The sequence below is a fragment of the Mytilus edulis genome, chromosome 4 (assembly GCF_963676685.1).
Source record: "Mytilus edulis chromosome 4, xbMytEdul2.2, whole genome shotgun sequence".
Lineage (NCBI taxonomy): Eukaryota > Metazoa > Mollusca > Bivalvia > Mytilida > Mytilidae > Mytilus > Mytilus edulis.
Window position 1 is genome coordinate 73,584,906 of NC_092347.1, and position 27,718 is coordinate 73,612,623.

A 27,718-nucleotide genomic window follows, 5' to 3' on the forward strand; every position below is an offset into this window, starting at 1 on the left:
CACAAAGTGTAAGAGTACACAGCAAAGTGTAGAGTACACAACAGACAAGAAACTGACTAATACAACAGAGATGAAGCACACTCTGCAAAACTACTGGACCACAACAATTCAAATTCTAGATTCTTAATAGATAATTCATGTTGGAACCTATTCATATTTTCTCATTTCTTCAGGGGTTCAAAATATTTTGATGTGAAAGGTTCTGGATTTGGTGATTTACAAAATTAAGGACCACCTTAACAACAATGAACAAGGTCTGCTGTTAAAAATCTATTCAATGTTTGAAGGTTAAGGACATTGTAATTTTTTAAATTGAAGGTTAATTGTGGAAATAAAAAGTAAAGGACTCCAGAATACATGTAGATTTTCCTCAATAATAAGTTCAGAATGGTTTGCTTTCGATTGTTTAATTAGCATTTTATCATTCATCTTTTCCTTATTGTCGTCGGAAAGATTTAGAATTGCTTTCACTTTTTACCCAGTGCTTCTTTAAACAGTTACAGATAATTTTGTTAGACAATGTTATCACAAGATGAAGCTTGTCTATTCTTAACTCCTTAGATGAAATTTTGAAAGGGTACACATTATTTGATAGAGGAAATAAGGCTCTCTTTAAACACAAAATCAAATCAACTCTAATCTGAAGTCATTTTAAATAAGATGATGCCAGATCATCCAGATTGATATCAATATGTATCAAAATGTATGGGTTATTGCTCAAGTTGTCTTACTCAAGAAAGACAGTTTAAAACCTTATAGACTGATTGACAAAGACAAGTTTAACGCCATGTTCAAACCTACAGATATGGAATAGAATCTAGTTTTTGAAGTGTTGTGGTTCAAGCGAAATCTGATATAACACCCAAACAAAGCTTCTTCTTACCAAATCAGAGAATGATTCCTGCTTAGCCAGAGGTGCAGGTATAACTTTTGGCTTTTTCTTCATTGGACCTCTTTCAAGAGACACTGTGTCAGAATTCTCTTTCAAAGCATCCTTGAATCAGAATATTCCATTCAACAGATAGTTATATTTTTTTTAACAAGTCATATTTTTTCATATAACATACTTGGAACAGCCAAACAGCTCAGATATTCATAAAATTAACTAAAAAATCCAGCTTGTTTTCTTTTCATTTGTTTTAAAGGATTGGAGTACTTCTCAATAATTTCTCAACAATTGTTCAATGGTTTAATTTTTGGGGCGAATGAAGACCAACATGAACCTTCACAATACCATCAATCAAACTATTGATAATCCTGACTGCCATTTTGTCTTTATTTATGTTATAAAAAGAAATTTTCAAAAACAGCCATAATTATGAAAGTTTGTGGATAAAAACACTGAAAAAGTCTTAATTGGAGACAATCCATGAAATACTATTATTCATTCAATTTGTAATTTGCTTTGCTTTCAATTATCCACAAAAAATCATTCTTTTTCACTAAAATAAATTTCAATTTTCAAGAGGTAGAAGAAGGGTTCCAATGTAGAAAATGTTGAGGGTTCATGACCCAGATCAGTAAAGTCAAGAATATCATGCATGTTTAGATTCCACATGGCATGCCGTGTTGGTTTGAAGACATGCAAGGTTATTAACACAAGTAGAGAGTATATCAATTAGATTCTTTTTTACATAGTTTGAAGTACCTTATGTTATTTTCATTAAAAAATCTAATTTTTATTAAAGATCCAAATTCTAAATGTTAAAGGTGAATCCATGTCTCAGTACTGTTATCTTATGTAGTTATCTTAATATGACCTTTCTTTAAATGATGTATGCATTTATATGAAATAATAGGATTTTTCAAGACTTTTATATTGCCAAAAAAAAAATGCAGAGTCTGAAACATTTAGAAACCTGGATTTTTATTATTTTACAACATTCTAGTAACTTGTCAATACCCTTGGGAACAATTCAATTAATTATTAATTTATAAGAATCTTGGAAAGAGTAGGAATAATGACTACTTACAGCTTTCGCTTCATGAAATTTGGCCAAATCTTGAACTCTGTAAAATCATATAAAAATAATAATGAAAATACATTAATTTCAACCTAATTGTAAAATGACTACCATATCAACAAAAAAAAAGGCTAAAATAACATTTTATAAAATGTATCCATCTGAATCACTTTGCTGGATTAACCTAGATTAGCATCAACCAAACACAAATATTTGAAAACAACCTTGATTGAATGAATAAAGAAATATATCAAAACAGTTGATTTGACTTTTTTTTTATTTAGTTACAAACTAATGGTATCTGAGTATTTTTTTTTAAATATTCAACATATTTACAGAATATCATTGAAATATATCCTATAAAAGTATGATACCAATAATACCAACAACTTATGCTAAATTTTGATACAGGAAGTTGCAATCAATAATTAAGCAGAATTTTATTATCAAATTATATTCATCTTGACTTGTACTTTCGGTCTTCTAACATATTGATTCATTTTGAGAGGTTTTTTTTTATTTCTCTTTAAAAAAAATTCCAGTTGCCAACATCTTTAAATTTAAATAAATTCCATACTGAAAACCACAAAAAATTGTAACTTGAATGGAGAGTTGTCTCATTGGCACTTAATACCACATCTTCTTATATCTACAAACCAGGACAAGGGAGGTAACTATTGAAAAAATAATTCTGAATAAATTAATCAGCTTACCTTGATGACCGCTTGTCTTGCCTAAGGTATTCGTCTTGTTCTATTTTAATGGTGGGTTGTACTATAATTTTAACATCAGTGGGTGTTGGAGGTGGGGTTACTATGGAGCCATCACGACTTTTTGATTCTAGGGAAACTGTTTCAGATTCTGAGTCTTCATCATGAACACCACTACTCCTGCAACAGAAAATTAAAAAAAAATAGTATCATAAGTGATCAAATAGTTAAAGGTTTCATAACGAGTGAGAATGGAATATTGCTTGATATCAACTCGTGTTATTTAATTTCAATATAATAATATACAAGACTTCTGCGAGTTTATTATCACTATTTAAATTAAAGCTACAGGGGTTTGGGCTCACAACATCAGTGTTGACTGAATCACTTTGAATTATTACTTCAAACACTCTGCCACATTTTATATAAAGTAGAAGTAATTCAATAACTTTCTTTTATAAACTTGCAGGGCTTTACCATGAGCCTGTATAATAACTGCAACAGAATTATATAAAAGAAAAAGAAAATTTGAAGTTTGTGGCATAACATATCATATGATTTTATTTTTTCAAGAGTGTATTTTCCACTGCTATTCTTGTCTGTTATGTATTTATTTCTGTTCAAAAAACATAATAATGATAATATACTAACGATGAATCACGTCTAGGAGATCTGCCAACGTCATCTAGTTCTTCACCGCTGGATCCTTTAGTCAGAATACCTTCATCACTGTTAGAGGATCGTAAATCATCTATCTGTGCTTGCTTGGCTTTCGCTTCTTCAAGTTGTTTTTCAAGTAGCAGATTTCTATATCTGCATTACATATACAAAATTATTTATTTTCATACGTTAAATTGAAATATACCATTCAGTTTTTACACTGATTTTTTTTTTTTTTTCAGAGTCAAGAAACAATTTATTTTCAAGATTTGATTTAAAAAATCAATACATAAAAGATGGCAAACTGAAATTTCCTCTCTGCTTAACTCAAAATTATTTAATTGATCAAAATAAAAACAGATTTTTTTTTTTTTTGCCTTTACATATGACCATCTTACATTTGCATGGGTGCAAGTATTTTGAGTAAAAATTACCTTCTATCAACCACATTTCCTAACATGTAATCATATCTATTTAAGACTTAAATACCACTGCCTATGAATAAGACAATTGATTTATAAGTAAAGATTCATTTGATTTATAAGTAAAGATTCATTTGATTTAAAAGTAAAGATTCATTTGATTTATAAGTAAAGATTCATTTGATTTATAAGTAAAGATTCATTTGATTTAAAAGTAAAGATTCATTTGATTTATAAGTAAAGATTCATTTGATTTAAAAGTAAAGATTTGATTTATAAGTAAAGATTCATTTGATTTATAAGTAAATTTTCATTTGATTTATAAGTAAAGTTTCATTCAATTTATAAGTAAAGATTCATTTGATTTACAAGTAAAGAGATTCATTTGATTTATAAGTAAAGATTTGATTTATAAGTAAAGATTTGATTTATAAGTAAAGATTCATTTGATTTATAAGTAAAGTTTCATTTGATTTATAAGTAAAGTTTCATTCAATTTATAAGTAAAGATTCATTTGATTTAAAAGTAAAGAGATTCATTTGATTTATAAGTAAAGATTTGATTTATAAGTAAAGATTCATTTGATTTATAAGTAAAGTTTCATTTAATTTATAAGTAAAGATTCATTTGATTTATAAGTAAACCTACATCTTGCGACTTTTATATCCTCTGTACCAACACTGTATGATAAGAGTGGCTGACAATGTTTTGAGAAATGTATATCTGTGATGCCATCCTTTCATATAACGCTGAATACACATGGCTGATATGTTCTGTTTTAATCTTAGTTTTCTTCTTTTACCCAGGAACATTCTTACACAAGCCTGTAATGGTTCAAATATATGATATATAATGCTTTTTATTTAGGGAAAGTAAATGTTGTTTGTCAATACATGTATATCAGAATTTGATGAAATTTTGTTTGCATTTATAAGTTGTTAAACTGCATCTTATTATATTCACTGTGGAAATGATGTTCTTGTAGATACATATTGTGCTTATGTAAACAGGTATTGCTAACTAACATAGGTCTATAAATGCATAGAATGTGTTATAAAAGTGGCAAATAAAAATCCCTTTAAGGATGTACTTAGGTGAGGTTTTGGAATTTGTGTCAAATGTTCGGACTCCTTGGTGTTTTTCCATACAATACAATGTAAAATATTTTGCCCCATAACACCCATTTATTTTTTCATATAAGACTTAATAGCTCATGAAAATTCATTTACCAAAATTTAAGAAGATTCTTAATTTTCTTTCTTTTGTTTTGAGACCCAATTATACCAATGCAAATATAAGGTAAAAGTTAGAAAATTTAATTAAAATAATTTGTTATTGCTGAAAACATTTTCATTTTATTGATATGAAAATGTTAATGTTCACAATATTTTTGTCAACTAAATAACAATGTATGTTTTGTAATAAATTCCTCATATTTAGATGACAGCAAAGGGTTAATAAAAGTTATTCCCTCATTAACTATGTTGCTAGAAGTATTATAACAATGCAGTTTTTTCTGAAAAAAAAATTAACCGTGTCATAAAATATAATTGCAAAACTAACCTGTATAACAATAATACTAGCTCTCATTTTAATATAGTTCCTTCTTTCATAGATTGTTTTAAACCATCTCTGAACTCTAATAACTCTTTCCATAATGGCTACATGTAAGGCTTGATCCAATCTCTGTTTCTCTGTTTCTCTTAGAAATACCTAAAACATTTGTCAATTGTGAAACATCAAACGGAATTTTATGCGACTGTCATACAAGTGAGATTTAACGCTATAAAACCAGGTTCAATCCACCACTTTCTACATTTGAAAATGCCTGTACTAAGTGAGGAATATGACAGTTGTTGTCCATTCGTTTGATGTGTTTTATTATTTGATTTTGCCATTTGATTAGGGACTTTCCGGTTTGAATTTTCCTCAGAGTTTAGTATTTTTGTGATTTTACTTTTTTCTATTGTATAATGTGTCACTGAAAAAAAATACTTTCAAATTTCAACAGGAAAGCTTAAGTCGAGACTATTTCCTTAAAAAAAAATCAACAAAGACCAAAATAAACAGCTTAAAATCAAGTAAAAGGTATTGCTTGCTAAATTTCAGTAGTAAAATGACTTTGATAGAACTAAATAAGTTAATTTGAAAATGGAATATGTGCTCATTCTGTTTTTATCACAAGTAGAAGTCATCAAACATGTCTGTTTCTCATATTTTCAGCATGTCAGTAAATGTATATATAGGATGTTTGCTTCTGTTGTTTTTGTCCGATATTCAGAATAATCTTAGATTTATCCGTGTAGCGCCTATAAATTTTTGCCCACTTACACCTACTATTCTTTTCATAACTTTATTACAAAAAGTTAGACAGCCCCAAATACTAATAAAGATTTGTGCCAGAAATTGACTTTTTAATATCATATATTTATAGTAATATGATAAAAAATATGACATGGCATACAAAAAGAACATTTCTCGACAAAAGTACCTTAGTTATTCCAATTTGATAATTCTCTTCCATAAATTTCATATGTTCTAGGAAGTCTTTTACATCATCTTTGGAACTCAGTAATCCTTTAGGCAGTAATATCTTATACATTTGTATGAATTCCTGAAATAAAAGACATCAATATAATAGATTTTTTTCCCCATCAATACCTCTTGCAAATTTAATGATCTGCAATTTAAAAAAAAAATCTTTTCAAAGACATACAGAAATGTATTAGGAAATATTCCATGGGGCCTTAAAGTTATTTGGATTTTACCCAAAGTTGGCCTTTTATGCCAAATATTTCACCACTAGCAAAAAAGAGGTGCAATGTATTGGCATATTAGGTAAAATTCAAGCCTACGGTTTATTTGCAGTATTTTCCGGTTTTTTTTTCTTTTCTTTTCTTTTTTTTTTTTTTTAATCTAAGCACTTTTAATCAGGGTTAAGTAAATCTGACCCAAAAAAGTAATTTTGCATATAAATATAATATCAAAAGTTTGAATCATAATGAATATGTGAACTAAGATACAGCTTTACCTTGACCTTTTACCTGAGAATGTAATGGTTTCACATTTCCATGTTCATTTGAACCAAGAAACTAAGGCAAAAACTGTAATTTGGCATCTGAACAAAATAGTTCACATCATAATGAAAGTGCCTAGAGAGTTTCAAGTCAATGTGACCAGGACCTCATGGTGCACTTACTTATCTAAATACTTTTTACCTGATATGGGATGAATGAAAAGAAATAGGCTAAAATATTGGACATACTCACAAACTAGAAAACATTATGCCCCCTACTATTGTAGGCAGGGCATAAAAATCTCATAAATAATTATACTTACATCAAATGTAAGTCGATGATTATACCCTGACTGTCTGATCTTGACTGTTGCCAACATTCCTGTATATCTCAACTGTCTGAGAACCAATACATCATCAAAAGTACACGGCAGCTATAAAACAGGAAGTAGGAAAAAAATTAAAAAATCAATTCATTCAAAGTTCCTTCTATATACTTTCTTTTTAATTGATAAACTCATAAGAGTTTTTAAGATTGGTGATAGAAAACTACCCAGTGTTTAATAGTTAACCTGTATCAGTGTACAGCAAGAGGCTATAACCAGGTCAGTGTATAGCAAGAGGCTATAACCAGGTCAGTGTATAGCAAGAGGCTATAACCAGGTCAGTGTATAGCATAAGCCTTGTTCATACTTTTAAAATATCTATGGAATTGTTATTCTGCTATAATGTGAATGTACACCAAATTTTGTTTGTATCACTTGTGCAAGTACTTTTGAGGCAACCAAATGAAACTAGCATTTAACTTACCTTAATTAACTATTAGGTCTTTGAGACTTCGTTGTTACAACAAAAGTAAGTTATTTTATCAAACAAAAGATATATATTACACGAAGGAATCAAATCAGTATTTCAAAAGAGATTCATGGATAATTGGGGACCACTCATTGTTTAAGGGAAGACCATTCTAAATGTTTTGCCAGTTCCTTACCTTGTCAGCATTAGATTTTATACATCTGATGAAGAATGGATTAGCTTGTTGTAGTGTTGACATCAGTCTATTTAAAGACCATTGGAATTGAGCACTGACACTGGATTTCTGTTTCTTAGATGGATCTCTACCACTACCATACATAGTACGGCGTGCTATATCTTTTAGAGTTTTTATGTCACTAAGCATCTGAAAAATAAAGCCATCAAATAAGTCTTTCATAGTCTTCTATCTGAGCAAATGTTCTGAGCTGTCCTAGTAAATGAAGTAATAATTCCTGGCAGCCAAGAGAAATTATTTATTTGCAAAATGTAAACCTTCCCTAATAATCTTGTTTAGATCTACTAAACCATGGCTGACATGAAGTATTTCTTTACTGAACTGAATGCAAGGAAATAGCTATTATCTTTTTTATGATTTACAGTGTAAATTATCTGATATCAATTTTTTTTTAAATTTCGAACAGCACACAAATAAGTGATTAAGGGTACAGGTTGCACTTTGTAAATACAGCTGTTTCTCAAACCACACCTCTTTTGAGGAGATTTAGAATATTCATAGAAAATTATTTTTGCTTACATACTTGTTCCCAGTTCTAATCTGTAGATTGCATCTCATAGAGACACAACTTGGGAAAGTTACCAGAAAATAAACATGTGAATATTGTTTATATTGAAATCTGTGGTAACCTTCAGTCGAGGTAGGAATAGTTAAAAAAATTTAGTGTTAGTTTAAACTCCTAGAAGTTCGGGGCATATAAACGTTGAAAATATGCCACACAATCCTATATTTTGACCTTTGAAAAAAATAGTAGTGCATATGAATTTTCCATTCTAGGATATGATTTTTTCAAAACTTCATAGTAAAAGTGGTACAGTTTTAGCCGTAAAGGGAGTTCCTATTGGAAAATGCATTGTCATTATTTACAGAAATGCAACCTATAGACACTTTCAGTCTACATCAAAACCAGAAATAGATGACAGTCAATATCAAATTTTGGATAATAAACAGCTACTCAACATGTCTAATAAGATTGTTAAAAAAATAGGTAATTGTAACATTTTTCCTCAATCTTGTATAAAATAAATCATCATGCAAAAAAAAACACAATGTATAATTTTCATTTCTCTATCTAAGGTCACCATAATTATGTAAATTTATTAAGAGCCCAATGAAAACATATCTACAAATAAAGCATACAAAAACTTACTGTAGGTGGCTTTGACTTTGGTCGGAATGACTTGTTTTTCCTGTAACAGAGCAATGGAAAGCGAATAATTATAACATCTAATATCTTTGAAGTAATAATTAAACATGTATGCTCCTTTGTCAGTATTTTTTTTTCATTTGTTAGGCAATTGTGTCAGAAAGCTTTATTAGGAACCATACTGCACCATGCTTTATCAAGTAAGAATTTTTTAGAATTGATTCTAAATGTTAATAAATTTTCAAGTTCTTTTACATAATCCATAATATCACATGCAGTTGAAAGCCATCATTTCAAGCACGTAAAACTTATTATGATTATTTTTCAGAAATGCATATATACTTATTTTCTCTGCTTTAATTAATATCTTGTGTGTATATGTTTTTTATTCCTACGATAATTTCTTCAACATTCGACGATTATCATAAACATACTTCAAAATTCTCTCGGCTTTACGCATGAGAATATTTTCGTCTTTTGACAATCCTGGGCTTGTAAGACAAATTTTTCCACTTTGATCGTTGTCTAAGAAAGCATCGTCATCATCTGGATCAAAGCAACCGCTGTCTTCCTTTGTATTATTACATGCAGATTTATCATGCATTGGAGATTTGCTTCGTGCACTATACAGATAAAGTAATGCAAATTAAAAGAGGAAAAGACAACATGATGCAAAAAACAAACAGAAATATTAATAAAACCTTGTCCTGGTTAAAAAATAAACAGTATTTTTGCAATATCACAGTCTAGATAAGGTTGCAATTTCACAGTTAGGTAGTCCCAATAGCAAAGATTTTCATTGAGATTAAGAAAAATTCCTATGTTTTGATCAAATCATGTCAATCATAAAGCTCTGTTCAAATGCTGCAAAGGTAAAAATGTTTATTTGTCAGAACAAGGTTTTATTGTATTTTGAAATAAAGCAAGAATTTATAATTTATGAAACATTTACATAACAAAACTTTAGCAATCAAAGAGCAATATTACACATACATGAACATTCTAAATCAATAAGGCACATTTATACAACACTATTACATTACGTATATAGAGAATGTACAAGAACATCATAATGAAATCAAGAAACAAAGGCTGTAAATAAAGAAATGAATGTTGACAGATTCATTAATGCAAATGGGTTCTGAAAGTATTAGCTTAAACTTATAATTTGAATTCTAATCACTCATATTCAAATAAAATTTATTGCAATCCTACTGATTGATTTTCTATTTCAGTTATTTTTTTATGATTCACATTAATGAATGTACACATTTATTTCTATATGAACAGATAACTACAGTAGACCTTATCGTTGTAAATAACTTTTTGCTGTGCTAAAGGGGAGGTATCTTGTGAACCAAAAAAGGAAACAGGAAAGTTTGAAGAGAGAGAGACAGAAGATAAATTAGGTGACTCTAACTCAATAATTTGTTCAATGGATTACTGAAAGAGGAAACTAGAAGTGGGCTATTCTGATTTGATCCACTGATGCACAATTTAACATAAAATTCACGTTTATCATGATGAGAAATTATTTTTTGGTGGGTGGGTGGTAAAATAATTCTGACAAGCTAAATATAAGCAGTTTGTTTTGTTTTATACTTCATATCTTTTTCAAAGCAGCAAAAATCAATTCCAAAATTTAGTCACGTGTTATGTGTTAAGGTTGTTTTTTTTTGCAAGTTTTTAATTTCTAAACTATGTTTAACCCATTCATATATTAGATTGAACTGAACATGAGTTTTCACAGCACTTGAATCTCATCATAATTCAAAATTCCATGATTTATTTTGTTAAAAAAAAATACAAGAAGTTTCAGGATCTTTGAAATTCTGACTATTATCCCCAGCAAATTGTGAGCTTATAAAATATGTCTATTGCTAATTTTAATTGTAAAAATACTGAGTAAATAACAAAAATAATTTAACAAAAATACAAAACTTAAAATCTTATGGTAATTAAAATTAAAATACATATGGTAAAAGTCCCAAAATAAAATTGGCTGGAAATTATCTTAACTAAAGTATGGCACTATGGGATCCCAAAGTCAAAGAAAACATCAAGACTAGACAACCTGCATCACAAATGCAGGCGAAAGGAAAATTGTATGAAAATGCCAGTATATCTATAAATCCACAAAACAATGCTCAGAATCACAAGTAGATATGAACCAGAACTTACAACATTGTTCCCACAGCCATCCAAATACCACTTCATGCATCGGAAAACAATTTTATAACAACATTTTAACTTACTGAATTTTCCTTAAAACACTAGCAGTCTTAGCTATCTTCACAAATCTTTAAAGTACAAAAGTTACCAATGTAAAAATAAATGGTATTTCATTGGAAATTCTTCATTGTTAAATCATCTATTGAAAGATAATTTAACTTTATTTCATTTTTAATTAAAAAGAATAAATAAAATGATGATGGATATCTTCATGTTGGTAATTTGTTGGCTGAACTAAGGAGGAAATACATGAGGGTAAAGAAATATAATTCAGTAAGTCACAATAAATATTTGATTATGACTTTTACTTATAAAGCAGAAAAGAAATCACACTGCCGTAAAAAAACATTAAAGAAAATGAAAAGAATAACCTGCTTGAATACAAATTAATGTATCAAGTTAAACACAATTGCAAAACAAAGAATTATAAAAGGATCGTCTCATTTGTAAACTGCTTTTCCATTGAACCCTTCTTACATTTGGACAATTTTCTCATATTGTTTTCAGCACAAAGAAAGTAAATTTTGTCAAAAGGTGTATCATTAATTATTTTCAGTAATTGATAAACATATGGCATCATGTCATAAAAAGAATGATGAAGACAATATGATATTTAAATGTTAAACCTTTTAAATAAACTTGTTATTCCCATGTTGAGATGTTAAGGAACAAAGATTAACCAAAGTTAATACATTAATTTCATAGTATGTTGAAGTCTTAACACAGACTGTAATACTGATTTTATAGTTTTTGTATTTAATTAAGTTTTTCATAAAGCTGTAACACTTATTTTTTTCAATCCTGTAAAGTTTTCCCTCAAATTCATCTAAACTGACAATTTTGTATTACTGGTGGATATTATATTGTTAATTTCCATATGCAGGTGCAACTTATTCATACCAAAATCTGGTACAGACAACCTGTAACTCATGTGGCAGGAGAAACATTGAGCTTTTATCCATACAGGGAAAAGCACTCTTAGACTTACTGGTATATACACAATCTACATACTTAAAAAATGGACAAAAGCAAGGTGTCCAGTTTTTTTTTCAAATTGAAGTAAACTGTATACACATTTCTATTTACAGTAGGATGGACAGGGAAAAAGATACTTAACTTTTCTAAAAGTGGAAAAAAGCTAAAATAATATTTTATTAGTGATCTGTGAAATGAGTATGTGAGCTGTAACACAATTACATGAATTACTAAGAGAAAAAAAAATACAAAAACTTAAGTGATAAAAGTGATAGATACAGACTTACAAAGAATATATTCAAAGTTTACAAATATAATGAAGAAATGAATGCAACTCCATGTGACACGTTTAATTGAACACGTCCTACCTGAGCAAATTTTCACTTGGTATGAGAGAATCTGGAAGGGAATAATCAGATCCTCTTCTTTGTAAATTGGTATTTATCCTTAAATCTGAAATAAAGAATGGATAAACAAATTTCATTTGAAACATGTTTAACTTTGCAATATGAATCTGTCAAATTGAGGTTCATTGATTTTAAACTGAAAAATAATAGTCTGGTGATCCCATCTAAATTTGATGTCATTGTAACAGAAAAGATAATAGCAATTATATGTATTCTTCAAACAATTTTCTGTGGACAGGTATCAAGAAATATGAAATTGAAGCAACAAATGCAGTCATTTCAAGGTCTTTGACATGTATTATAATCATTCATGGATTCGTTCCACAAATTGATTGTATGCAAATTTGGATGTATCCCCCAATTATATAAACTCCTCCTTAAATAAACATTACATTATATATATGAGAATAATGACTCTTAGGCAATAGATGTTCCATTACCAATAGGTTAAAAAAAGAGAACAAGTGGGTAGTATAAGATATTATTTTTCACCAAAATATTAATTTTGTAAGATGACCATATTTAAGTTGTGTTAATACTACATGTAAACAAGTATTCAGTAGTCATTACATTACTAAATTATTAAGAGTACATTAAAATATTTTGAAGACTTTTCATTATTATTTATAGATTGGAAATTATTGAGTTCATGCATAAAACTTACTAGGTAATTTGCAACAGCATCTACCTATACAAACAAAATATTTCTTATAAATATTCTATTCACACCCATCTCCTGCTTTCACTCACTCAGTGAAATTAACAATTTGTCATTTCATGACCAAAACTTTAATTTCCCAATTATTTTGACTTTAATTTGCTAGGAGATATTTGAATCTTTTAAAAATCAGAGGAAAGACAAATAAATCTAGGCATAAAATTCATACTAATCTGACATATTTCATTTTTTAGCATTAATAAGACATTGACTCATATAGCCCTTTCATCGTGATGCATAGTTGGGCTACCTTAAGGTAAAGAAATTTAACAATATTTACTATTAGAAGTTCTGTATCTATCCCCTGCAGCAGTAAAGGCAAACACACTTCTTATCAATGTTCTAATTATAGACCATCGTAGTAAGGCAACAGGGTCAATTCCTGAAAAAAATGCACATGAAACAATGTCCAGTCTGACAAACTACTGAATATTTATATATTCATTTCACTATAAATGAAATAGTAAAGCTTAGTGTGGTCATTCATAAGTTACTGTGTAATTTTTTGAAGACTGTTGTATATCATTTGATCTTTCTTTTAGTCGTGGGATTGTTTATTCCCTTATTATTGTCTTATTTCATTGCTGGCTGCTAAAACGTCTGATGGCTTTAACTATTATGAAGTGGTTTTATACAAATCATTCACACAGAAGAACTGCTATGAAACATATTTGTTATGTGATCATTTCAAAATCTTTAATTTTCAAGACAAAAACACTCTTGTGCTCTATTTTTTTTATGTTAATGTGACATTGTATGTTTCAAAGATGCTTTGTAATTTAAAAAAGCAAGTAAGCACTGCCATTGATTTGTCAAGCTTTAGACTCGGATTACCTCATAAGGCATATGTTATAAATAAAATATCTTTTTTTGAAGGATTTTAACTTACCCATGACTTCTCTAACAAATGTGAGTGAACTGCTCTTCAATACACTCACTATTTCTGGTCTGATCTGGTCTCCATTTTTCTCTCGGAAATCCTGCAAAATCAAGAAATTATTATTTCGGTTTTTGTTTTTCTTCGAAATATCTAATCATTCAATGTTTATTAGTAGAAAATATTCCAGTTACGAGTTACAAGTGGTGATCAAGAACACAAATCACGGTATGCAGTCACAAATTTCTGTGATTAGAAAACCGTGGATATTCTTATTTAGACAATGACTTTCTGTCAGTAAATTTTCCAAAGCACAAGAATTGTGGAACACATTGGTACACAAAAGATGACTGAATAAAGAAACAGATACAAGCATGAACTGGGTACATTTAGGATCTATATTGAGTTTTTTTGTATATGACAAACAGAAAACACCCTCTGTCTCAATACCTTTAATAGATTTATTAAACAACTTCTTTTTTGTTAAGTTCATGTTTATTTTCATTGTTATTATATTTGCATCTTGCATAAGCACCAATCATATTTTTTCCTACACTGAGTTAAAACTCATTTCATTCAGTACTCATTTAATATACTTGTGTATTCCAAATAATTATGACGTCAAAACTCATTTTATTCAGTACTCATTATACTTGTGTATTTCAAATAATTATGACATCTTGAAAGGCTAAGCTGTTTATAAGATGTCAAAGCAATAAAATATAATAGCCTTTTAAGATGTCATAATTATTTGGACTAAATACTTGTGATGCATACCAAAGCACATTATTTTCATTTTGGGGACTATAAACCATTGCTTAGAAAGCAAAATAAGTTGGGTGTACATGAAGGTAGTCCAACTGAAGAGAACATATCTCCATTTTTTTTCTGTTTACAATAAATAGATCTCTAAGGCGGCAATTACATGTAGAACAGTGGTTGCCAATCAGAGATATTTCAGAATTTTATTTTTTTTAATTTTTTACCCATGTATGCATATACATGGTATAAGCTTATTATTACACTTGCATACTAGGGGAGGGAATTTTTTGCTCTCCCTCGACACCATTTGCAATTATGGTCTTGAGAAACAATGGTACTTGGTAGTCTGTCAGAAGAGGACGATAAATTGCTGACACGTGCAAAGAGAGACAAGTTAAAGACACCCTTTAAGATTTCGAAAAAGAGAAGGCTATTGCCACTACAAGGTAGCAACCGCAAAGTGAAAAGGGATTAATATAAGTTGAAATAACTTGTTTCCCAATTAATTCACTATAAATAAAAGTTTAAACTAACCTAAACTAAAACTAAACACTTGCATATATGAAAAACACATCACAAGAGGGTTTCATATGAAATAAAATATAACCAGGTGCTCCGCAGGGCGCAGCTTTATACGACCGCAGAGGTCGAACCCTGAACAGTTGGGGCAAGTATGGACAAAACATTCTAGCGTGATACAGCTCTGAATTTGGATTGTGATCAAATTTTTGACATTACATGGGTTTTTTTTACACAAAACAAATGTCAAGATTTTACAAATTTTACAATTAAAGATTTCTTCTTCAAACTTTTTAAATCTAAAATTAAATAGTTGGCACAGCATAGGTTTCTGACACAGAATGAATGTGGTCTAATGAACTTAAAAGTTTGTTTTTGCCTTTTAGCAATTCACTATGCTGTTGAATATTAATCCTCTCAAAAAAATGTTTGAAGAAATTTTCTTTTTATTTATGAAATCTGAAATGAGAAAAATTTAACCCCCCCCCCCCCCCTTTTTTTCACATCCCCGTTTCCTTTTTTCCAAAACTGATATCAATTCAAATTTCTAATGGAGTTTGCAACAATAACTACTGTTTTAAATACATCATAAAATATTAAAATGTAAAATAAAGTGCTTGTTATCACTGAATGGTAAAGATTGGTTGGTAGTAAAAGTGAATATACATTGTTTATTGTATAAAACAATAAAAAAAACTTCATCAGCAACATTTTATATTGGCAAATTTCCAATGAAGTTATTTACATAAAGTAATGGGCAAATAAAAATAGAAAATGACATCATAGTCATGTCTGGCAAATGTCCAACATACATTATCTAAAAACATTTTAGATAAGATAAGGAAATAAGATGTAAAAAAACTGCTTGTTATCACTGAATGGTAAAGATTATTTTAATTTATCAGTTGGTAGTAAAAAGTGAATATACATTGTATATTGTATATAACAAAGATTTAAGTTGATTCTGGACAAAGAAAGATAACTCCAATTAAAAAAAAATCTTGCTATTGCACAATATTTTGCAATTAGATATTTCTTGCTTACTATTCTGGACAAAGAAAGATAACTCTAATTAAAAAAAAATTTGCTATTTCACAATATTGTGCAATTAGATATTTCTTGCCATTGCGCAATACTGTGCAATTGAAAAGACTTGCTATTGCACAATACTTAATATAATAATTTTAGATCCTGATTTGGACCAACTTGAAAACTGGGCCCATAATAAAAAATCTAAGTACATTTTTGGATTCAGCATATCAAAGAACCCCAAGATTTCAATTTTTGTTAAAATCAGACTTAGTTTAATTTTGGACCCTTTGGACTTTAGTGTAGACCAATTTGAAAACAGTACCAAAAATTAAGAATCTACATACACAGTTAGATTTGGTATATCAAAGAACCCCATTTATTCAATTTTTGATGAAATCAAACAAAGTTTAATTTTGGACCCCGATTTGGACCAACTTGAAAACTGGGCCAATAATCAAGAATCTAAGTACATTTTTAGATTCAGCATATCAAAGAACCTAACTGATTGATTTTTTGTCAAAATCAAACTAAGTTTAATTTTGGACCCTTTGGACCTTAATGTAGACCAATTTGAAAACAGACCAAAAGTTAAGAATCTACATACACAGTCATGACAGTTAGATTCGGCATATCAAAGAACCCCAATTATTCAATTTTGATGAAATCAAACAAAGTTTAATTTTGGACCCTTTGGGCCCCTTATTCTGTTGGGACCAAAACTCCCAAAATCAAACCCAACCTTCCTTTTATGGTCATAAACCTTGTGTTTAAATTTCATAGATTTCTATTTACTTATACTAACGTTATGGTGCGAAAACCAAGAAAAATGCTTATTTGGGCCCCTTTTTGGCCCCTAATTCCTAAACTGTTGGGACCTAAACTCCCAAAATCAATACCAACCTTCCTTTTGTAGTCATTAACATTGTGTTTAAATTTCATTGATTTCTATTTACTTAAACTAATGTTATTGTGCGAAAACCAAGAATAATGCTTATTTGGGCCCTTTTTTGGCCCCTAATTCCTAAACTGTTGAGACCAAAACTCCCAAAATCAATCCCAACCGTTCTTTTGTGGTCATAAACCTTGTGTTAAAATTTCATAGATTTCTATAAACTTAAACTAAAGTTATAGTGCGAAAACCAAGAAAATGCTTATTTGGGCCCTTTTTGGCCCCTAATTCCTAAAATGTTGGGACCAAAACTCCCAAAATCAATACCAACCTTCCTTTTGTGGTCATAAACCTTGTGTTAAAATTTCATAGATTTCCATTCACTTTTACTAAAGTTAGAGTGCGAAAACTAAAAGTATTCGGACGCCGGACGACGACGACGACGACGACGACGACGCCGACGCCAACGTGATAGCAATATACGACGAAAATTTTTTCAAAATTTGCGGTCGTATAAAAAATAAAATCCTCCACCTGCCCCAATTTTTTAAAATGTTTGGATGAAAATCTACTAATTAATTTTGGTTGGCCTATTCTCATAAAACTATTTCAAATTACCAAGTTTTTTTTCCATAAAAACAAACATGGCCCTAGGGAAGGAAACTTGAAATCTAAACTCTGAGTGGGTGTCAAAATCATCTTCATACAGTGAAAATGTAAGTGAATTTATAAAATTGTCTCTTCAGGTGGTTATCCCATACTGATAGTGCCAACCTTTGTTGCCATATCTGAGAGAACAAATTTAGGGGCAAACTTTGTTATCTGGTCCTAATCTAAAACAGCTAGCCCTGGCTGAGGAGTAAAAATACAAGCATATAGTATAGGTTAAGATTCAATACCTATTAATTATGCCAATTACAAAGCTGAAATTCTATAATGTCAAAACTGTATCATTGTCACAGATAAATTAATTTCATAAGTAGATACTATACCTTGATTTGATATTTGACTTTGCCAGCATAATGTACAATAAAGAAAGCTTCTTCTTTGAGTTGTGGTACTTGATAATATGTGTAACTTTTGTTGTGGTGATTAAATTTAGTCAGTAAAGAAGTATTCGTAGCACCAGGAAAACTGAAAGAAACAAAATAATGTTGTCATGATTTTCTTTATATTATCTCATTATGTATTTTATTCTCACACTTATAAGTGTTGAGGTTGCATATATATGTGTAATTTATGTTATCATTAATTCTATGAATGGAATTAAATATTTAATGAAAATAATGAACAAGCTTTAAGTATTTCAAAAACTTCTTGAATTTTGTTCCTTAACTTATTTTTCAACTGCACTTTATATCTTTTCCTTTGTACATGCCAATTACTTGAATATTGTTAGTTTCAATATTTTTTAAATATATACAAGGTTTTCTGTAAAACAGTACTCCTAAACAGTATTAAGCTTGAGTACAAAAAGTAAATTTACCCTTCCGTAAAACAGAAGCTGAGTCTTACATAACTACCACTTACAGGTAATTAGGACCTAAAGGTTTATAAATGAGAGCTTCAGCTGTTATAGGAATATGAAATTTTCCTAAATTTCCAAATTATCATTTCATAAAATACTAACTTGCACTCTTCATCTAAGAGAGGGAAAAGTCCAGTTCCTCTCTTAGAAAATAATTCTAAACATCCAGTATTGTCTATAAACTCAATATTCTTCCACTGAATTCCTTCTTTTTTGTATTCCTCCTGAAAGTCATAAACACATATATTGTCAGATTTTTCTTTAAAATGGTATGGACTTATTTAATGTAGTTATTGACGAACCCCACACATATTTCATCTAGTCGGCCAAATGCTAAACTAACCCTTTCAGCCTTATCATAAACTAACCTAAGTGTATTTACTGTGTATTCATTTATTTTTGTGTGTGCCTATTTACATGGATTAAGGAAACTCTTTCATGGATGATTGATTTTCTGGTTTGGCCTGATTCGGCATTCAAGCCTATAGCAAATTTGTACCTTGTTGGACTTAAGTTTGAAATAGCCATGAAATCCATGAAAATTGGAATCCCTCAAACAATAATAAATCCATTGTACTCTCTTACATAACATGTTTAATCCTTATAATGATAAACCCAAACTTTGTTGGTTTTTTGTCTTTCAAATTTCACCAAGTATTACAATAAGGTGTATCACAGTCAGTGATCAAAGTATGTATATAGATTGATTGTTGTTTAACGCCACTTTCCACTTTTGTGGCAGTCTTGTTTTTATTGGTGGAGGAAGCTGGAGTACCGTGAGAGAACCAACAAGCTTTGGTAGGGCAAATGACAATCCTAGTCAATTAATAAAATTGAGAAAGGAAATGGTGAATATGTCAAAGCGACAACCACCCGACCATAGAGCAAACAACAGCCGAAGGCAACCAATGGGTCTTCAATGTAGCGAGAATTCCCGCACCCGTAGGTGTCCTTCAGCTGGCCCCTAAAATATGCATAATAGTAGTGATAATGGACGTCATACTAAACTCCGAATTATACACAAGAAACTAAAATTTAAAATCATACAAGACTAACAAAGGCCAGAGGCTCCTGACTTGGGACAGGCGCAAAATTGCGGCGGGGTTAAACATGTTTATGAGATCTCAACCCTCCCCCTATACCTCTAGCCAATGTAGAAAAGTAAAAGAATAAATAAAATAAAAAAATAAGACTGGAGATGAGTGCACTGGTACTATGCGGGATTTGAACTGACAACCCCAGTGTTGACTGGCTAGTGATACAGTAGTTTGACTACTTAGACCATTAGGTCACTAAGGGTCCATCGTAAATATATAAGAACCTATATGACTACAGTGCAAACTAACCTGTTCAAATTTGAAGATATGTTGATTGAAGTAATACTGCAAATGTTCATTGGCGTAGTTTATACAGAACTGTTCAAAACTGTTCTTGGTGAAATCTTCAAATCCAAAAATATCTAATACTCCTATAGAATTACCCTGAAATAAGACATAATTATTGTTAGAATAGTATGAATTCATGGACTGCAATATCTAGAGAAAATTAGTTTCCACTTGTGCATATAATGTGAAGTAACATGTAAACCTATTTCCAGTACAAAGAGAAAAATATTGAGAACTTAATTCTATTTTAATTACCATTAATTCACAAAATAGAGATAAAACATAAACTTGTAATTCAAGCAAAATTGCTCCAAAACATTCACATTCTTTTCACAATTTCTCATAATTTCGAGTCTATATATGTATGTTTTTTCTATTTCATTTCGCTATTTTTCATGATTATTTATTATTATTAGAAATAAACCATGAATTTATTACTATTATAGGGAGGGCAAAAATCATGCATAAATATTCAACAAAATTTATAATATTAGTCCTTTTCATACGTAGTAAAAATTTACATTTTTTTCTAAATCTATGAATTGAATCTGTGATTATAAAAATGTGTATGTTTTAAATGGGAAATGTGTATCAGCTTTCGTCTCCAAATGATATTAGCAGAAATAATGAAGTCCATGTTTTGGTTTGAGAATCATTCATATCAAAAATGTAAAAAAACAGGTACATAACTTGTATTCTGCATAAAAATCTGAATAGGCTGAATTCTGTCAAGCCATTTTCACGGAGTTTGGAATAACAAAGTGTGTCAAGTATGATGACACAAGACATATCAAGGATGATAAAACAAGAAAATCAAAGTGATCCCTTAAGTATCAATGCAGCTTTGCTATAAGGGGACACAACAATCAATTAAAAAAGGTATGCAATTACACTAGAAACCTTTCATAGTTTTCTTCCAAGTATCTTATCAACTGCTACTTAAAAATAATTTAGGTGTAAAAACCAAAAAAACTTAATGCACTCAAGTTACACAAAGTTGGAGTTGATAGTTGTTAACCTCACGTACATATTTCATTTTCAAGGCATGTCCTAACTTTTAAAAGTCAAGATTTGAGTAAAAATGACTACAAACCAAAATTTCCTGTATTGTGAATGTGTTTTAGTGTAAGCAGTTACTTTTTCTACATTAATTATTTAGTAAATTTGTGTTGAGGAATGAATATTAACATAAAAAAATATTTTAAAAACCTACATTCCTTGAAAAAAAAGGCATGTTATAGCTTAAATTTGCTGGTGTTTGGTAAATATTAGGTATCTAAATTGCATGTCAAATTTTTATATACATGTTTTAAGAATAAATTGTTTTCCACAATTACAAAAACTTCACAATGCAACATATAGACTTTCTGTGTATCTCATGCAAATCTTTCTGATTTAAATTTCAATAATGGTTGTACTGTAAATTTGAAAATAAAAAATACATCACACATAAAATGCATGCTCTCAATCAAACACACACATACACATATTTTCCTATTCATCTGGCTTTCCTTAATAATGCACATGGTTATTGCCAAAGCATCTACCTTAAAGTTTTATTTTAGAAGTAAAGACCTTCCTTCTTTCTTAATTTAGCCTAAGCATTAAATGTATAAAGCTCAAGTCGTAATGAACAAGTTTTGGAAATGCTTGCATCTAGAGTTTCACTTGTGTAATGTGTGTGTATCTAGGTTAATATGTGTATCTCCTTATATCATATACAAGTGCTTATTGAATAATAACTGTTTTTCAAACATCTTTTCATTTTCTTAATTAAAAAAGATTAAAATGAAAATTTCTAAGACATTGAAACAAAAAAAATCTGCCAACTTCCACCCATTTGTAGTACAGAACATTGAGTATGGTATCTGAATGTTGTAAAATTTGTTTTCACTAGATTTCCGCTCTTACAATTACAATATGTTGTATACATCAGTATTGCATGAATTTGTTCATAAATCAACCAAATCCAGCTTGTTCTACAGATTTCTAGACTAAAAAGGTTTATTTCTGAAGACTTTTAAATTTTTTTTCAGCTTTCTTTTAATAATTCATCACTACGATTTAGTACAGACTTGCTTGTACTATATGTTTTTATTTTAGTTAACAAAATAAGAAAATCATCCATTTTCACCTTAAGGGGGTAGACCTTGGTTCAGGGAGATAACTCTTTAAATCAGTTAAGTGTTTGTAAAAGTCAAGTTCATCAATGTATTTTAAGCATTTACCTGAAACAGATTGGAAATAATCTATGTAACCTAGAAGCTTAGAATATATTTATGAAAATGGTTGACACAAACGTACTGATGATTTTAAGAGTTATTTCCCTTAACCTAGGTCTACCTCCTTAAACATAGTGCCAAGTGAAGTAACTCTAACTGAAATTATGTCATATCAAAAACCATCTAAATGTATTGGGATAATAACTTGTACCAGGTATGTATATAAATAAAAAGTTTTACACAGTAGTAAAATACTAAAAAGATCTTGGAATTTTGAAAGGTGTAAAACTGAAGATAGGAACACATATATACATATGTATTTATTAAAAGAATAACAATATACTTTTTCATACATTCAATAAATAATGGGTATAACAAAGATTATATAAAGAAAATGGATATATTTTTATTTCAAATTGAAGAGGAATAAGAAAATCTAAGTTTTAAACAATAACCTTCAAATAAGCATATATTCCAGTGAAAACAAATTTCATCTTACGCTTGAGTTCTTATAAACAAAGTAAATCAGATTCTACAACAGAAACTTATATGTCTTGACCTTTGACTTCTTGTCTTGCAACACCTACACATTTTAAACAGGTTTAGATAAAATTTAACAAAACTGATAACTTGCAGCAAAATATTTTAAGAAGTAAAAGATTTGTACTAAAAAAAGTTCTTGTTTTAAAATTCCAATAGGGAACATACTTTATATTATTGTAACAATAAACCAATTTTTGAGATGTTTCGGCCATTGGCCTTCTTCAGTTCTATATTTTTCTTCACAACTACATGGCTGATATTATTTTCTTTTTCAATCAACTAAAAAAGTTGTTGAGTGCTGTGAAGCAGACATTAATGACCAGTTCTCTATTTTTTTCTTAACAAAAATACCTAAATTAATTAATTTATAATTAATTTTTTATCAAAAATCCATCATTTTAATTCACCAAAGCCGGTTAAAGTTAAATGCAGTTTTAACAGAATTTCCTACTTATGACATGAGACCCACAAATATTGCCTGGCAATGCATGGTATATGCATAATATGCATATACTAAGAGAAAGATGTATGAATAGAAGGTGTGCCTTATACTCACTTTTCTAGTCTGAAAAAGTATTCATAGTACCATAGTAAATCAATATAGAGAACTATTTAAACCATAGAAAACACTTTTTTTAAAAGCTTCTTTTTGAGATCAAATTGGTTGATCTGAAAACAATTCCCAAAGTATCCTAAGGGCATCTACATATACCTTTCAACTTGTACAAGATTTTAGTTAACATGAAAAGTAGAGAAGATACCTCTACCATAAGTTAAATAGAAGTTACATTAAAGAGGCTTAACTGACCCAAAAACAAAATTTTTCCCTCTGACCCATTTTGCAAGTACCTTCCCTAGAGCCAAAGTATGCAAAAATGAAACAGCCATCAAGAAATTCCAAAGTATTTTCCAAAATTTCTTTGGAAAGTAATAATGAAATTAAAAAGTCTATTACTTAATAAAAAAATGCTCTCGTATTTACCAATGTGATGTTAAAATCTTTACAAACATGCATTTTTGCAGAACAGACATCAAAGACAATAACAACACTACTAAGTTTCCTTTTCCATTCAGTTTTAGTGCAGGAAGTGTGTTTCTTTGCTACCATGAGTTTATGAAAAACCTCAGTGAAATGTGCTATTTATAAATAATTTGTTGTTTTAACATACAACAGAAATTGAACTCACTACTTTATAAGTTGGGCCTGTATACTGAAACCAGAAATATATATAGTTTTTTTGTACTGTATCTTTATATTTCAAATTTTATATAAACTAAGTATGCTCAGAATCATTTTTTTGAAAGAAAACAATACAGAAAATAATTGTCTTGAAAGCATGCATGACTTGTATTCTTTTTTATTGAAAATATGACAGTATTTTCAATTGAATTTTGTTTAAGGTGTGGGATTGACTGGAAAATTGTAGTAATGAATTATGAAGGATAGGGACTTAAAGGGGAAAGGGAATTTCAAATTTTGAAGGATATTGTATAATAAAATACAAGAAAACCCAATAAAAGAATAACCAATCTTTTGAACATGGAAAAAATTACCATGGTACTTATTTTACAAATTATTTCACTGATATTTATGTTTTACTTATTTAAAATTAATCTAAACTATTTAAGCTACTCATTTAATCCTAAAAATTATGATAATTTGTTTACAATTCCTTTTTTACCTGATGATCACTGTGATGTCGTTTTGCTAACAAAGCCTGGTTCACTTTCAGAACAATCCAGTCAAACAGGGCACCATACAAACATTTTGCCATGGCATCTCTGGTAGCTATTGCCTGAAATCAGATATTTAGTATCACCTATTATTAGAAAGCCATACAAATGTTCATGTCTTTTATGAATTTTCCAATAAGAGGTTATAATTTCAATTAGAAGTGGTATTCTTTCTATAACTATTTGAGAAGATATGAATTACTTGTTTGAAAACCAGGCAGATGATATCAATTTGTTTAGTGTAGTTTAACTTATACGTGACAAACAAATACTTTTCTAAATATATGCTTGTCAATCTAATTTATTACTCTTTTTTTTTAAACAAATCTGTGATTCAATTATTATTGATTCACTAATTTCAGTTTCACCAATAATAAAAATATGATCTCCAAAATATAAGTTCATGTTGAATTGTTGAAATTAGTGTTTTGGAGCAATGAAAATAAAAGCCTGTAGTTACTCCTGATGATAAACACTTACATCCTCCATTTTATAATTCATGACCACAGTCTCATCTCCTGCTGTAGCTCTTTTCTGGGTCAAGGCATCTACTAATGTCTTCTCCTTGACCTGAAAATAGAAACAATTTCAATAGGAAATTGAGTAAGAAGTTTTTAAACAGGCTAGCTCACAAAGTTACAGATCACAAATCAGGTTACAGAAATGTATTCTGGTTATAATACTTTAGTCGTTAATATCAAAAGTAAATGAAATGCCAAAATGAATTACCTAGTTAGAAGCCTGTAATTCAGTGGTTGTTGTCTGTTGCTGTGTATCATATTTGTTTTTTGTTTTGTACATCAATCAGGCAGCTGTTGGTTTCTCGTACGAATAGTTTTACATTTGTCATTTCCATGCCTTTTATAACTTACTAAGCGGCATTGGTTTTGCTTAATTTTAAAGGCAGTAGGATTACCTATAGTTGCTTATTTCTATGTCATCTGGTCTCACGGTCATAAAACTTTCGAGCATGATTTTTGTACTAAGACTCGAAAATTGCTGGATTTGATTGGTTGATTTTCGAGTCCGAGTCAGGCCTTGAAGGCATAAAACTTTGCTCAGTGCTCGGAGCACAAAAATCATGCTCGAAACATGAAATCCAGCAATTTGATTGGTTGATTTTCGAGTCTGATCTCTGGTGGAGAATTGTCTCATTGGCAACCATACTGAATCTTCTTATTCTTATATTATGTAAACCAATTATGAAATTATAGCTAATAAAGCTCGTATACTATGATTAAATATAGCGGGTAAAACTATTTTTACTGTAACTTCTAAAATTACTATTTACCTTTAGGAGACTTGAAATAATTTGTACGACAGATTCCGTTTTCACTGTGACAGATTCATCATGATGTTGATCACCTTTCTACAATGAAAAAAAGAAATTTCATAAGTTTTCATTGCCTAAGAGAATAACGTGCAAAATGTATAAATGTCATTGAAAAAAAGTTTGTTTAAATGGAAGAACTCTCAATACATTTATAAAGAGAATACTGTGAATTCTGAATAAATGCCAACAGTCCATTCTCATGACTAAGAAATGTTGCAGGCCAACAAAATAAGACACTACAATAATTACAGTGTAATGAAAACTGCATATAAAACAATTATAGATTTAATATATAAATGAATCATACACTTTACATTAAATAAACTCATCATAGATACCAGGACTAAATTTTGTATATACGCCAGGCGGGCGTTTCGTCTACAAAAGACTCATCAGTGACGCTCGAATCAAAAAAAGTTAAAAAGGCCAAATAAAGTTTGAATTTGAAGAGCATTGAAGACCAAAATTATTAAAAGTTTTGCCAGGAGATTAAGGTAATCTATGCCTGAGGTAGAAAAGCCTTAGTATTTCAAAAGTTCTAAATTTTGTAAACAGTTAATTTATAAATATAACCATATCAATGATAATTCATGTCAGCACAAAAAGTGCTGACTACTGGTAAAGAGTTACTAAAATCTCTCATTATCTGGATGGGAATTTTCTCACCTTTTTGAACTCTACATTTCCAAGCAACAGAACAGCTGATAACACAGAAAATATTCTGAAAATAAAAATATTGATTAATTAAAAATATTACAACCCAGGCAAGAAAAAGCTATTTTATATCCATTACACACATGTTTAAAAAAGCTAAGTATTTTTTTCATTTTTCAAATTGACTATGTTGTTTATCATGTCTTGTTTTTTTTTGTCAGAGATTTTAGAGGTAAATTTGTGATGTTTACTTTTTTAGGACAAGTAAAATTACCTTTTCTGTGTAACTGCTGAAAATCCCACCATTTCCATAGATTGTTTTAACCTTTCAAATTCATATTTTTCATCTACTCTTTCTTCTTCAAAACCATCCAATATAAAACATTCACTCTACAATAGAAAACATTCACTCTACAATATAAAACATTCACTCTACAATAGAAAACATTCACTCTACAATAGAAAACATTCACTCTACAATAGAAAACATTCACTCTACAATAGAAAACATTGGTTTAAATGCCTCAAGTTGCTACAGAAAAGTAATAAGCCCATAACAGAGAACAAGATCTTATAGCAGTTGTGCTAAGCATACCCTACTTGTAATTCAAACATGTCAAACTTTCATATATTTTTTTCTCATTATCAGAATCTCTGTAAATAATATACTATATTGTATTTTAAAATGCCAGATATTGAAATCTAAGATACATTTATTTACACAAGTGTTGTTTTTGTTGTTTTTTCCTTCTGTCTGACAAAAATTGAATTAAATGTATTGCATTTTTTTCTATCAAAATTGTGTTAATTCTATTGACAAATGAAAAGTATGATATATTCTGCTGTAACTATGACATCATGAACACGTAACTATTTACATAATTGATTCAAAATGACCAATTAGAGAAAGTTGTTGAATATGTTATGATTTGGTACC

The 27,718-nt window shown here is 29.6% G+C and overlaps 1 protein-coding gene across 34 annotated transcripts in view; it reads right to left on the reverse strand.

Annotated features, from left to right (window-relative positions):
• LOC139520464 (unconventional myosin-IXb-like) overlaps positions 1-27,718 on the reverse strand; it is an 88,576-nt gene that overhangs the window by 39,524 nt on the left and 21,334 nt on the right. For 5 of the 34 annotated variants that reach the window (XM_071313081.1, XM_071313077.1, XM_071313078.1 and 2 more), the window contains exons 6-28: positions 27,056-27,171; positions 26,794-26,848; positions 26,086-26,163; positions 25,275-25,364; positions 24,743-24,856; positions 24,248-24,271; positions 20,257-20,391; positions 19,013-19,134; positions 18,375-18,516; positions 14,193-14,283; positions 13,584-13,685; positions 12,547-12,631; positions 9,406-9,594; positions 8,975-9,014; positions 7,765-7,953; positions 7,097-7,207; positions 6,249-6,371; positions 5,321-5,470; positions 4,406-4,581; positions 3,326-3,487; positions 2,678-2,854; positions 1,974-2,010; positions 884-994 (exon numbers count right to left, since the gene is read on the reverse strand). In XM_071313081.1, coding sequence (XP_071169182.1) covers positions 884-994; positions 1,974-2,010; positions 2,678-2,854; positions 3,326-3,487; positions 4,406-4,581; positions 5,321-5,470; positions 6,249-6,371; positions 7,097-7,207; positions 7,765-7,953; positions 8,975-9,014; positions 9,406-9,594; positions 12,547-12,631; positions 13,584-13,685; positions 14,193-14,283; positions 18,375-18,516; positions 19,013-19,134; positions 20,257-20,391; positions 24,248-24,271; positions 24,743-24,856; positions 25,275-25,364; positions 26,086-26,163; positions 26,794-26,848; positions 27,056-27,171 — 2,619 coding nt within the window. Of the gene's footprint in view, positions 1-883; positions 995-1,973; positions 2,011-2,677; positions 2,855-3,325; positions 3,488-4,405; positions 4,582-5,320; positions 5,471-6,248; positions 6,372-7,096; positions 7,208-7,764; positions 7,954-8,974; positions 9,015-9,405; positions 9,595-11,226; positions 11,272-12,546; positions 12,632-13,583; positions 13,686-14,192; positions 14,284-18,374; positions 18,517-19,012; positions 19,135-20,256; positions 20,392-24,247; positions 24,272-24,742; positions 24,857-25,274; positions 25,365-26,085; positions 26,164-26,793; positions 26,849-27,055; positions 27,172-27,718 lie in introns of all 34 variants that reach the window. The other 29 variants (XM_071313109.1, XM_071313104.1, XM_071313106.1 and 26 more) reach the window with 11 other exon arrangements.